Raw genomic sequence first — 13408 nt, 5'->3', positions numbered from 1 at the left:
ACACCATCAGATTATTTGACTTGTCGCTCTAACGAAGTAGGCGAGTGTCAGCAATATGTCTCGTGGTCTTATCGTGGCGTGTTTATCTTCTTCCGTTAGGTCAGACGGTAGAAATGCCACTTGCACGCTTAGAGTAGCAGATTGACGGTGTCCAACTTTAAACAGAACTTGATTAATTTTCACACACATTTATTAAAATAATAAAAATCATAGACATTACGTAACTTGATTCTGGGTGCTGTTTACAACTGACAATCTGCAGTTCCTTTGGTCTTGGTATGTTAATCTTATTCTCACATATCTCTGATACTTGACAAAGTGTCTTTACATTTCTCTTCATGGCTATGTACAGGAATATGATAATCTTCTTAGGCGCAGACTGAAACTTGACTATAGACTGGTACAGACAAATGCAGACTAATGCAGACTGACTAATCGGAGGTCTGTACACTCGTTATAATACCTCGAGCGTTCAGGTATCACTGCGCGAGTGTGATCCGCGAGAAGAAAAGGTTCTACGTTAGCAGCAATCTCATTGGCTGCATTACATATTACTACGCAGAACGGCAGAAGCAGAACTTGGTCCGTCTTTAAGGCAGCACCATCTCGTAGTGCGGAGACGGACGAGCGCTGCGCCTGCGCTGTTGTGCTTAGCGGGGCGCGCTCTAGTGGGAAAGTTGTGTACGCGCTGACTACACGGAACTATGTACACAACACGCACTAAATTCTTCCATAAAATTTCGAGTGAGCTTCCGTATGTCAATAACTTGCTGCCACATTGTTTCAGACTATAGTCTTCTGCCCATCATCAGGAGTATTCTGGTGACTGTATACTGAGCCCTCATATTTAACACCCCACCGCTACAAGTGCAGTGTAACCAGTTGTCACTGTGCATGCATTGCTTGCTTCTGCTGCTTTTCCTGCTGCAATGCCCTCCAAAGTCAAAACTCGCCTCATCTATGTCAGACGGATCGTCTTTATGAGGATCACTTTAACCTTATGTTTTCTTTGTACTCTGCCTATTGTGATGGAAACATTCCCAATATGAGAGCCGGCCATTGTGGCCAAGCAGTCCTAGGAGCTTCAGTTCGGAACCGCGTTGCTGCTACAGTCACAGGTTCGAATCCTGCCTCAGGCATGGATATGTGTGATGTCCTTCGGTTAGTTAGGTTTAAGTAGTTCTAAGTCTAGGAGACTGATGACCTCAGATGTTAAGTCCCATAGTGCTCAGAGCCCTTTGAATCCAATATGAGCCAAGTAAGCTGTCGTCTTGAAGGTTTCATCCTCATCATCTTCCTTGTTCAACAGTTTATATCTCTGTACCGCTCTCTGTACCTGACAAGATCAATATCCATTTTCTCGGACATGGTCCCACAAGCATAGAGTGCTTTGAAAACATAATGCCAAAACGACTTTTTTGTCCTTGATAAAAACAATTTGACACTTCTGGGATCGGTCAGAGAGATCTTAGCGATCCAGATGGCAGTTGTTTGTAAGACTGCATATGATGGAGGCAAACCATGGGACAACCATAAGACACTCAATGTTCAAGACAGTGGAACACAAACGGTGTATTCGCCTCCTCCAGTCTAGTTCATCAGCTATCACAGAGCTCTTTATTTCTACTGGTCATGCAATGAAAAACATTGCAACAAAAACTGTAGTCTACACTTCAGATTTCTGGTATTTATTTATCAAAGAATCATTATAAATACCACTACCTGGGGCTTTTACCAACCAGGAAGGCAGTTTCCTATTGGGTTCCTCATAGAATCCTGTCATAGATAAACTTCATGTTTTGTGCAGCTGGCACTGTCCTGCGAAGGTCGGTCTCACGTCAATGATGGGAGTTTCCCCGATTTCCAGTTGGATTCTGTATGGAATCCTGTCACAGAAAAGCTTCATGCTTTGGCGTAGCTGGTGCAGTTCTGCGACTTTACTGTGTGAAGACGATCGATCTCACACCAACAAGGCGACGAGTTTTCACCAAAGAGGATGCTATCAAATGTGGTGAGACTTGGAGCAGGAGTGCACATGCTCAAACGACACACGCACAGCAACAACTGGATGCATCAAGCATGCAGCAGCCAAGTTTTAAATAGGGGGGCCCAGTGTACCGTCGACATCATACATCTGCAGGTGGCCAGAAGACTTCGCACGGACTGTCGTGCTACTGACATACGGCACTTCGCACAAAATTTTATAGAAAAGTCGTACACTGGGAAAGTTTTAAATTCCAAATAGCAAATTCTTTATATATTTGCGAGTTGTTTCCAGCAGTACCTGCTCATACAGTTTGTCCACAGCATGCTATCTTGCAGGACAGGGAGGTGAACTAGAGGTGGAGGTATCATTACTGCTACAAAGTGGCTCAATATAGCGCCTTTCAGTGTCCAGAAGAGTTTGAAAGCGCAGGATTGCATTCTGCACAGCAGAACGAAAAATGCCTGTAGGCATGCTGGCTACCTCTCTTGATATGCTGCATTTCAGATCAGCACATGTGGGAATGCTCCCCTGGAAAACCCAGTCCTTCAGATAGCCCCACAACCAGAAATCACAAGGAATGAGATTAGGTGATCATGCTGGCCAAGCATTTGGAAACGATCGGCTGATAATTCGATCGTTCCCACATGTGTTTCAGAGAAGCAGGTGAACTTCACGAGCGATGTGTGGTGGAGCCCCATCTTGCATGAAAACTGTTGAGTTCAATGCGTCTCTCTCCTCTAGGGTGTTATTTATATGCTGGCGAAGCATATCGCAGTAATGCTGGCCAGTCACATTGCATGTCTTTGGTCCTTGAGCGCCAGCCTGTTCAAAAAAGAAAGGCCCAATGATCAACATAGCCATGAAGCCACATCACACAGTGACATGTTCACCACACAGACAAACTTCATGCACAGTGACTGGAGGTGAAGATCCTCACATTCAGCAATTCTGTGTGTTCTCCTCGCCTGTCAGAGGAAAATGTGCTTCATCTACCCATAGAATGATCCAAGGCCAGCCTTCATCAACTTCAGTCCTAGCAAGAAAGTGGAGAGTGACGTCAACACGTCTTTGTGCGTCCTGTGGTGCAAGTTGCTGTATGCTATGGGTCTTGTATAGATACCACTTGAGAATGGTTCGAAGCACCTTCATGGTGAATCACAGGAGTTTCAACTGTCGTGACACAGCATGCACGCAGCTTGACGACCGGGAGTTGTGCGCATAGTTGTCTGCCGTAGCAACAGCAATTTCGACAACCACCTGTAGTGCAACCAGTCGTCGGCTTCTTCCTGGAGCGACGCCCATTTCTCCAATTGATTCGAAATTCTTCATCACGCTCCACACAGCAGGTGAGAAAGAGGGCTCTTCCATAATCATTTCAGCCGGCGATATTCTCAAAGTGCAGCTGCAGCATTACTGTTGTTTTGATAACAGAGCTTCAGGAATAATGCCCTTCTCCTTTGATCCAAGCTCGTGTTGACACGTCAACAAGTGCACTGCGACTAGACAGGTGTGTGAGATTATGGATCATGAAGACTGATCATGCCACCTGCTGGCCTTAGTTGGAACTGGACGGTGACGCTGTGATGCATGGACATCATGCACCCCATACTCTGGACATTAATGCTACTAAGTTTGGTACTTGTACAGTAATTAGTTTCCATGTTATAATGCGTTAAATAGGGAAAGTTTAATTACAAAAAAAGGTTCAAATGGCTCTAAGCACTATGGGACTTAACTTCTGAGGTCATCAGTCCCCTAGACTTAGAACTACTTAAACCTAGCTAACCTAAGGACATCACACACATCCATGCCCGAGGCAGGATTCGAACCTGCGACCGTAGCAGCAGCGCGGTTTCGGACTGAAGCGCGTAGAACCGCTCGGCCACAGCGGTTAGCTTTAATTACAACCACCAGGTATATTCACATATAAGCATTTCACGTGGCTGCACTGTTCACACGTTGCTTTTTACATGTCGATTTAAAAAACTTTCAGAACCACTCATTCAAAAAAATGGTTCAAATGGCTCTGAGCACTATGGGACTTAACTTCTAAGGTCATCAGTCCCCTAGAACTTAGAACTATTGAAACCTAACTAACCTAAGGACATTACACACATCGACGCCCGAGGAAGGATGTTGACAGATGTGAACTTTTATCACAAATGATTCAGAGTAACCTATCTGATTGTGTGGTACGTCGGCACTATTATCCGATGTACGTGCATAAAAGAACGTCAAAAATTAATTTTGCACACAAACGTCAACCTTTTGGCGACACATTCCGCTCGATGGCTCTGACGAAGGCTGCAGCACTCCTTAATAGTGTATCCCAACTCTTTCTAGTAGATCTTTAGTTAACGTGCGTCTGTCCCAGGACCCTTGCACACTTGCCCCTTCACCAAACCACTTTGAAGTCTTCATTACTCCAGTGACCTCTGATGAACTGCATTTAGAAGGATAATAGTCCTCTCTCATACACTGCATCCAAACAGTGTCAAAGGCAGCATGAATACGCTGCTCCAGTGTCTCCACATCGGGAATGGCTCTGCATAGACGATACTTTTGAGATGGCCCCATAACCGGAAATCACATGGGTTCAGAACCAGTGAACGAGCAAGCCATGCAACTGGATGCCCTACTCCGATCCATCAACCAGGGACGACACGATTGAGATGTGTCCGGACGTTAGCGGTGAAGAGGGCTAGAGCACCATAATGTAGCAGCCACAAAATCCATAGAATCATCAATGGAACTTCTTCCAGCAGGGGAGTCAAAGTCATCTGCAAGAAACACCGATAGTTCTGGCCTGTTAGGTGACGTGGAAGGAAGACCGGGCCAAGAAACAGTCGCCATTTAAACCAGACCACACATTTCTGCTGCACCGATGCTGATGATTCACTGTCTCCATACCATAGGGGTTCTGCATACTATCCCACAGATGATTGTTATGAAAGTCGAAGATACCATTCCGCATAAAGGTGGCCTCATCTGTGAATAGGATGGATGACACAAATCCCAAAATCGCGGTTCCCTTGTGAAGAAACCAATGCCAAAACTGCTCCCAACATGGAAAGTCTGTCGCTAGTAAGCCCTGCACACGCTGTAAGTGATACGGGTAGTAACATTTATTATGGAGAATGTTCCACACGGTCGTCTGGCTTTCCCTGTACTGGCAGGTCAACTGCCCGGTACTGACACAGTGGTCGCCTTCCACAGTGTTAATTACATTTTCCTCTAAGTCTGTGTCTGAACATTTCGGGTACGTCCTTCATTATTTCATGCTTCCTGAAACGACCCTATCTAAGACAAACGGCAAAACACTTTTGCTAACATTAACTGTTGTGGTTGATGTCGGCAGGGATAGGTCTACTGATGCTACCTTGCTGCCCCCCGCCTGTTGCTATTTGCCTAGAAGTAAGTAAACACCATGTCGGCAGGTACTCAGTTCGAATACGTATCCATTGTGTACAACTCTGCATCACATCCTCTACAAGGTGAGACAACAAGAGAAGTGCTTCAGACACAACATTACCAATTACTATGGCAGGAGAGGGCACTAGCGCATGGCGTATGAGGAACATTACCACCCTCTAGGAGGAAGCTATGCATACTGTAACTGTGGCTGCGTGGTACAGCACCGCATGTGCTCCAGCACAGCGTGGTATTACACCGCAGCCTCTGTAACAAAGTATGACTGAATAAGTGGTCTCTAGCAAGGAGATCGTGCATTTCCAGACATACGTTTATTAGACCTTTTTTGTTCCATATCCTCGCAGCGATTAATCCCTATAGTTTGTACACGTTGGAAAAAATCACCCTGTAGAATCACAGCGATATTCCATAATGTCCAGGAGCCAATAAGCCACGAATACGTTTTTCATATTAAAAATGTGAAACCAGGATTAGAGCTGAGGGAAGGGGGAGTGGTGGTGGGTAGGAGGGAAATTCATATTAGTATTACACTGAACGATTAAATATGGTGTAAGGATAACGATTACTCCCTTGAGGTACTATCAGCTTTCTGTACTTCCTATCAAATTCAGTTGTTGGGTCATGATATGTTTGCACACTCGTCGTACCAGCTGAATAAAAAGATGGCAGTTTCGGAATATTGATCTGTCCTGGTTACTGGCAGACGCTCGTGACAGCAACTGCGTAACAATTCCTGACCAAAAAAAGTGAAGCACTTGGAAGAGGAGGTGGAAATAAATACGAACTTCACAGGTTGAGAGAGTACGCGATGCTATTTCAGTGAACATGGATGGTGTCGACATCCAAGTTGGTCCCTCATATGTTCTATTAGGGACAAATCAGAAAATCTTACTGAACACGAGAGTACTTAAATATCACCCAGATATTTCGGACAGGCATGTGCCAAGTGTGAATATGCATTGCCCTGTTGAAAAATGGTACCAAGATACTGTTGCATGAGAGCTGATGAGTGAGGATGCAGGATGTACCATTGTGCCATCAAAGTTACGTCAGTTTCTAGCAGCCGTGACGTGAAGTTATACGTGATGCCGCCCCACACCATGATGCGAAGAGTGACATTGTTGTGCCTCTCCAAAACTTGGAAGACTGGGGTAGTGCAGACCCACAGATTTATATGTGAACACAATGTGACCATATCCATGAAGAGTACGTGATCCCCCTGGCACAGCACCACTCAAAACGCAACCGTTTGTTTTGTAGTCTTAATGATATCTACACATCAGACAGTAATTGCCCAGTTCGTCTGCTACTAGTCTCCAACTAACGGTGTGGGATGAGCTAGTAAGTTGCAGGGAGTCGATTAGTTGTTCTAGGATAGTAGATATGCGACAGTTATTGTACAACGTACTGAATACAGCGTTTGACCCTTGTGGTGGTCAGACGTGGTCGTCCAGAATCTTGACTACGTATATACCTGCACTCATGTTCTCATGTAGTCCAACAATGGGCCAGTGTCACATCCAAATGCTCCAAAAATCAGGATATCCCTCGACGTGACCGCCAGCCAAATCGAGATGCACAACGAAGGTCCCCTAAAACTGACGGGTGCTAATAACGCTGCCTTGGACGAGTATGTGGCATCTCTGTGTCCTTCACAGTCATCACTCACCATCTGACATTGGTCACACCCCTTGTCCCCTTGTATACCCTACCAAACCTGATAACAACAGTACACACACACACAACACTAATGCTATCTTCTGGCTAACATGTTGTAGAAAATTGCGACTTCAGTCATTTACATACTCATCAATGGAGTGTACGTGTGCAAAGTTACACTGTCAGGCTGTCATGTCTTCTGGATGTATCACTTTTTTTTATCAGGTGGTGTGCTATAAGTAGAGACCGGATTATATGCATTTGCATGTTGCATATGCATTTGCATGTTTGGCTCCTTTTCACCGGTTATTGCATATTTTAACTAAAAACTGGTGACGACGCATATTTTCACACTAAGTTTGCAATATTTTAAAAATTTAAACGGGCTGTCTCTAGCTCTATCTAGTTTTGATGTCTCACACATTGACTGTGACCTAGAACTGCGTGCAATCGCTACCCAAATGGCCACTGCCTAGCGAAATCATTACAGAAGAGCAACATGAACAGGCAGGCAGAGTCAACGCTCATGCGGCCGCGCCCCCGGTTAATCCCCTCCGTTGTCATACCGTATGCGTCGGCAACAATTCAGTTAAACTACGCAAGCTTTTAGTCACACGTCCATTGTTTCAGTTTAGCTTTCTGTTTACTTGCACACAGTTGAACGTGTATACGACGTGTAGTGTGTAACGTGTTGTGCGCCGTGCCACCGAAGAAGGAAACGTCGTTTTCGTGGATATTGGCTCCGAGCACTATAGGTCTTAACATCTGAGGTCATCAGTCCCCTAGAACTTAGAACTACTTAAACCTAACTAACCTAAGGACACCACACACATCCATGCCCGAGGCAGGATTCGAACCTGTGACCGCAGCGGTCGCGCGGTTCCAGACTGAAGCGCCTAGAACCGCTCAGTCACACCGGCCGCCCTTTCGTGGATAGCTAACCATCCTGAAACATTTACATATTACGGAATTGTTTTATATTGTCGAGTTTTCGGGAAAAACGTTTGCTGCAAAAAAAAGTTTCAAATAGACCAACATTTCAAGACAAGTCTTCGTATAGCAGACATGCAGAATGAAGGACCACGACAACTTCTGACAACAGGAAGTTGCAGTAGTAGGGATTTGTCCAAAGGTAACCAAAAAGGTCGATTTAACATGGATCTATGTGAAGCATTCATTGTAAGCAATATTCCTCTTCACAAACTTACATACCCTATACTCAAGGGCTTCCTGCGCTAATACTGCTTAAATCAAAGTACACTAGATGAATCAACATGGCGTAAAAACTACATCCCGACAATTTACGTAAATGCTCTGGAAAAAATACGAAATGAACTCAAGGACAGCATTATCTGGATTTCAGTTGACGAAAATACAGACATTTGTGGCCGTTACATTGCAAATTTAATTGTTGGTGCTTCAAAAGAAGAGCCTTCTTCTTCCTGACAGAGGCAAAGAGCTTGAAAAAAATTAATCGTTTCACGATTGCCAGATTTGTGAATGGGAGTATTAGAAAAACATTTCTAGAATCTTCTGCAGATGAAAGGGTGTTTGTGTTCATTTCACCTGCTGCTCCCTATATGATCAAGGCAGGAAAGGCCCTCCGAGTATTTTATCCCAATTTGATTCATGTGACGTCCCTTGCTCATGGACTATATCGCTTTGCTGAAAAAGTACTTTACACGTTTGTGAATGTAAATAAATCGATTTCATCCACAAAGAAAGTGTTTCTAAAGTCTCCTGCTCGCATCAAGACCTACAAAGAAAAACTACCAAATGTGCCTGTACCTCCCGAACCAGTGGTAAGTCGTTGGAGTACGTGGGTCGAAGCTGTGTTGTTTTACAACTAACATTTCCAGGCCATTAGAGGGGCAGTAAACGACTTCGATAGTGCAGAGGTTTTGGCAGTTCGCCAGTGCAAGGAAAGCTTTTAATGATTCCTGTATTAAAAAAGACATTGCTGTGTTTGGCACTCATTTTTGCCATCTACCTGCAAGTATTAAAAAGCTTGAAACTCACGGTTTGGCGTTGAATAAATCTATTCAGTTAATGAATAAAATTATTACGGTGAACTCCTCATTGCCGGAAATATTCCCAAGAAAACTTAAAGAAAAGTTTGAAAACATTTTAAACAATAACCCAGACTCTGAATCCTTGTGCCAGGTTGATAGTTTTATTAATGGGATGTGTGAACTTTTACCAAAAACAGTAAGTGCCAACATAGCACTGAAATTCAAATACTGCCCAGATACCTCAGTTGATGTAGAACGGCCCATTTCTGCTTATAAAAATATTCTGAGTGATCGAAGACACAATATCAGTACCGAACATTACCGAACATTAGGAACAGTACTTGGTTGTTTATGTTTACAATAGTAAAAAATGTAGAATAGATTGTAAATGATGCTTTGGTCCAATAGTATTAATTAAAAGTTAATGCTGCTCAAAAAATTCATGATTGTATATTTTTTAAAATAAAATATTTAGTTTTTGAGCGTGCCCTTCTGCGTGCGAATATCTCGAAGTTGGTCCTGTACATATTTATTGTTTCGCTGCGACTCACTCGCATCGCATCCGCTTGTCACCGACAACAATAGCAAAGAAGGAAAACTTCTTGAAACACGGTATGCGTCCCCATTTTGCAAATTTTTCGATAATAATTGCAGAAAGGCCCCCTCCCTAACCTCTACCAGAAAGTATTCACAAAATGATGTCAGCGTTCTAAATGTACCGATATTTCGCGTGGCCAGCGCTATTCTTCATAACTGATATGCACAGGTTCTACTTTGAGATACAATTCCCGCAGCAACTACCATATTCTTAGATTATTTGATCTTGCTCATTTCGACACTTTTTTAAGCATTTTTCATACATACACTACTGGCCATTAAAATTGCTACACCAAGAAGAAATGCAGCTGATAAACGGGTATTCATTGGACAAATATATTATACTAGAACTCACATGTGATTACATTTTCACGCAAAATTTGGTGCATAGATCCTGAGAAATCAGTACTCAGAACAACCACCTCTGGCCGTAATAACGGCCTTGATACGCCTGGGCATTGTGTCAAACAGAGCTTGGATGACGTGTACAGCTACAGCTGCCCATGCAGCTTCAACACGATACCACAGTTCATCAAGAGTCGTGACTGGCGTATTGTGACGAGCCAGTTGCTCGGCCACCATTGACTAGACGTTTTCAGTTGGTGAGAGATCTGGAGAATGTGCTGGCCAGGACAGCAGTCGAACATTTTCTGTATTCAGAAAGGCCCGTACAGGACCTGCAACACGCGGTCGTACATTATCCTGCTGAAATGTAGGGTTTCGCAGGGATCGAATGAAGGGTACAGCCACGGGTCGTAACACATCTGAAATGTAACGTCCACTGTTCAAAGTGCCGTCAATGCGAACAAGAGGTCACCGAGACGTGTAACCAATGGCACCCCATACCATCACGCCGGGTGATACGCCAGTATGGCAATGACGAATACACGCTTCCAATGTGCGTTCACCGCTATGTCGCCAAACACGGATGCGACCATCATGATGCTGTAAACAGAACCTGGATTCATCCGAAAAAATGACGTCTTGCCATTCGTGCTCCCAGATTCGTCGTTGAGTACACAATCGCAGGCGCTCCTGTCTGTGATGCAGCGTCAAGGGTAACCGCAGTCATGGTCTCCGAGCTAACAGTCCATGCTGCTGGAAACGTCGTCGAACTGTTCGTGCAGATGGTTGTTGTCTTGCAAACGTCCCCATCTCTTGACTCAGGGATCGAGAAGTGGCTGCACGATCCGTTACAGCCATGCGGGTAAGATGCCTGTCATCTCGACTGCTAGTGATACGAGGCCGTTGGGATCCAGCACGGCGTTCCGTGTTACCCTCCTGAACCCACCGATTACATATTCTGCTAACAGTCATAGGACCTCGGCCAACGCGTGCAGCAATGTCGCGATACGATAAACCGCAATCGCGATAGGCTACAATCCGACCTTTATCAAAGTCGGAAACGTGATGGTACGCATTTCTCCTCCTTACACGAGGCATCACAACAACGTTTCACCAGGCAACGCCGGTCAACTGCTGTTTGTGTATGAGAAATCGGTTGGAAACTTTCCTCATGTCAGCACGTTGTAGGTGTCGCCACCGGCGCCAACCTTGTGTGCTCTGAAAAGCTAAGCATTTGCATATCACAGCGTCTTCTTCCGGTCGGTTAAATTTCACGACTGTAGCACGTCATCTTCATGGCGTAGCAATTTTAATGGCCAGTAGTGCATTTTAAGATTTTTATGATGCATGTAACCCGGTCTCTAACTGCACGCATTACGTTGCCCCTTGGAGTGTTGTGTTGTCATTAGCCAGTACGCCCCCTTGTGCACAGATGGACGTGGAGGAGGTGATGGTGATGGTGGACCTGCGGTCGCAGTCGCAGTCGCAGTCGCAGCAGGAGGACTCGTGGCCGCCGCCCCCGCAGCAGGGGGCGGCGGCGCGTCCCGGCGCCCTGCCGCTGGCGGTGGCGCCTTTCCCACCCCCGGCGTCGCGCGCGCTGCAGCCGCCCAGCTGGTTCGCGCCGCCGCTGCCCCACGTGGACCGCCGCACCAGCCTGCGACGCGGCCGCTCGCGATGACCACCCCCGCCCCACCCCACCTGCAGCGGCCGGGGTCCACTCGCGCCTCCTGTGTCTGCGAGACGACAGCTGGGCTGGCGCTCTGCTTAAACGTCACGCACTGTGGCAGTGATACGAGCGTGCAGCCAGCCTACACCTCGTCACTGCACGAGAGAGTCCTACACATCGAGAGCAAATACATAACGTGTCACAGTAGTGCGATATGGAAACTCACTCTGACAGTACTATTACCGCTTTGTTAACTCTACTGACAAGGGAGCCTCCCCATCGCACCCCCCTCAGATTTAGTTAGAAGTTGGCACAGTGGACAGGCCTTGAAAAACTGAACATAGATCAATCAAGAAAGTAGGAAGAAGTTGTGTGGAACTATGAAAAAAATAAGCAAAATATACAAACTGTGTAGTCCATGTGCAAGACATGCAACATCAATGATAATGAGAGGTCAGGAGCGCTGTGGTCCCGTGGTCAGCGTGAGCAGCTGTGGAACGAGGGGTCCTCGGTTCAAATCTTCCCTCAAGTGAAAAGTTTAATTTTTTTTTTTATTTTTAGACAATTATCAAAGTTCAGGCACTCACACATTATCAACTTCGCTCTCCAAAATTCCAGGACATGTTCAGATTTGCTTGGACATATGAAGGATTTGACGGTCTACACACGGAAAAATTTGAAAACATTAAAAACATATGTTTTGACAGAGCACAGGGACAACTGTGCGACTGTGAAACTGTTGCATTCATTTGTTGCAGTTTATGTGACAAACTCTTATGTTTTCATCACTTTTTTGGGAGTGATTATCACATCCACAAGAAAACCTAAATCGAGCAAGGTAGAAGAATCTTTTTACCCATTCGCCAAGTGTACAAGTTATGTGGGTCGACAACATATTCCTGTCATGTGACGCACATGCCGTCACCAGTGTCGTACAGAATATATCAGACGTGTTTTCCTGTGGAGGAATCGGTTGACCTATGACCTTGCGATCAAATGTTTTCGGTTCCCATTGGAGAGGCACGTCCTTTCGTCTACTAATCGCACGGTTTTGCGGTGCGGTCTCAAAACTAAACTTATTACAATGAACAGAGACGTCAATGAACGAACGGACAGATCATAACTTTGCGAAATTAAAGAAAGTAAACTATTCACTCGAGGGAAGACTTGAACCAAGGACTTCTCATTCCGCAGTTGCTCACGCTAACCACGGGACCACGGCGCTCCTGAGGTCACATTGTTCTTGATGTTGCATGTCTTGCTCATGGACTACTCAGTTTGTATATTTTGCTTATTTTTTTCATGGTTCCACACAACTTCTACCTGTTTACTCGATTGATCTGTGTTCAGTTTTTCAAGGCCTATCCACTGTGCCAACTTATAACTAAATCTGAGGGGGGTGCGATGGGGAGGTTCCCTTGTGAGTAACAAGCAAACCAGAGGCTCTACTCCAGGATGTAACCTTACCCTCCCACACATCACCATTAAATTTCTCTGTCTCTCAAACCTTTGCAAACTTCGAGAGGCGTAAGATACACGAAAGAAAAACTTTTCACTTATCTTCATTTTCTCTTGTTGTTGGCTGCAGCTGTCGCGTCTAGGAGTACATTCTGGAGGCTGAAATTTTGATTTTGTAGGTTCCTGTTGATCTGAATAATGTTTGAAGATTTGCCTGTTTTACTCTTGGATTTTATTTTTTTGTCACGTTTT

The 13408-nt window shown here is 45.1% G+C and overlaps 1 protein-coding gene across 1 annotated transcript in view; it reads left to right on the top strand.

Moving 5' to 3' along the window:
• Positions 1-11710, top strand: part of LOC126219282 (opsin, ultraviolet-sensitive-like) — a 177596-nt gene extending 165886 nt beyond the window's left edge. The window contains exon 5 of the mRNA XM_049942148.1: positions 11465-11710. Within this exon, the coding sequence (XP_049798105.1) occupies positions 11465-11710 (246 nt within the window). The remainder of the gene's footprint in view (positions 1-11464) is intronic.
• The last annotated feature ends 1698 nt before the right edge of the window (positions 11711-13408 follow it).

The sequence above is a fragment of the Schistocerca nitens genome, chromosome 1, assembly GCF_023898315.1.
Source record: "Schistocerca nitens isolate TAMUIC-IGC-003100 chromosome 1, iqSchNite1.1, whole genome shotgun sequence".
In the NCBI taxonomy this organism is placed as follows: Eukaryota; Metazoa; Arthropoda; class Insecta; order Orthoptera; family Acrididae; genus Schistocerca; species Schistocerca nitens.
Note: the sequence above shows the minus strand (reverse complement) of the source record. Positions and strands in the feature narration are given on the sequence as shown.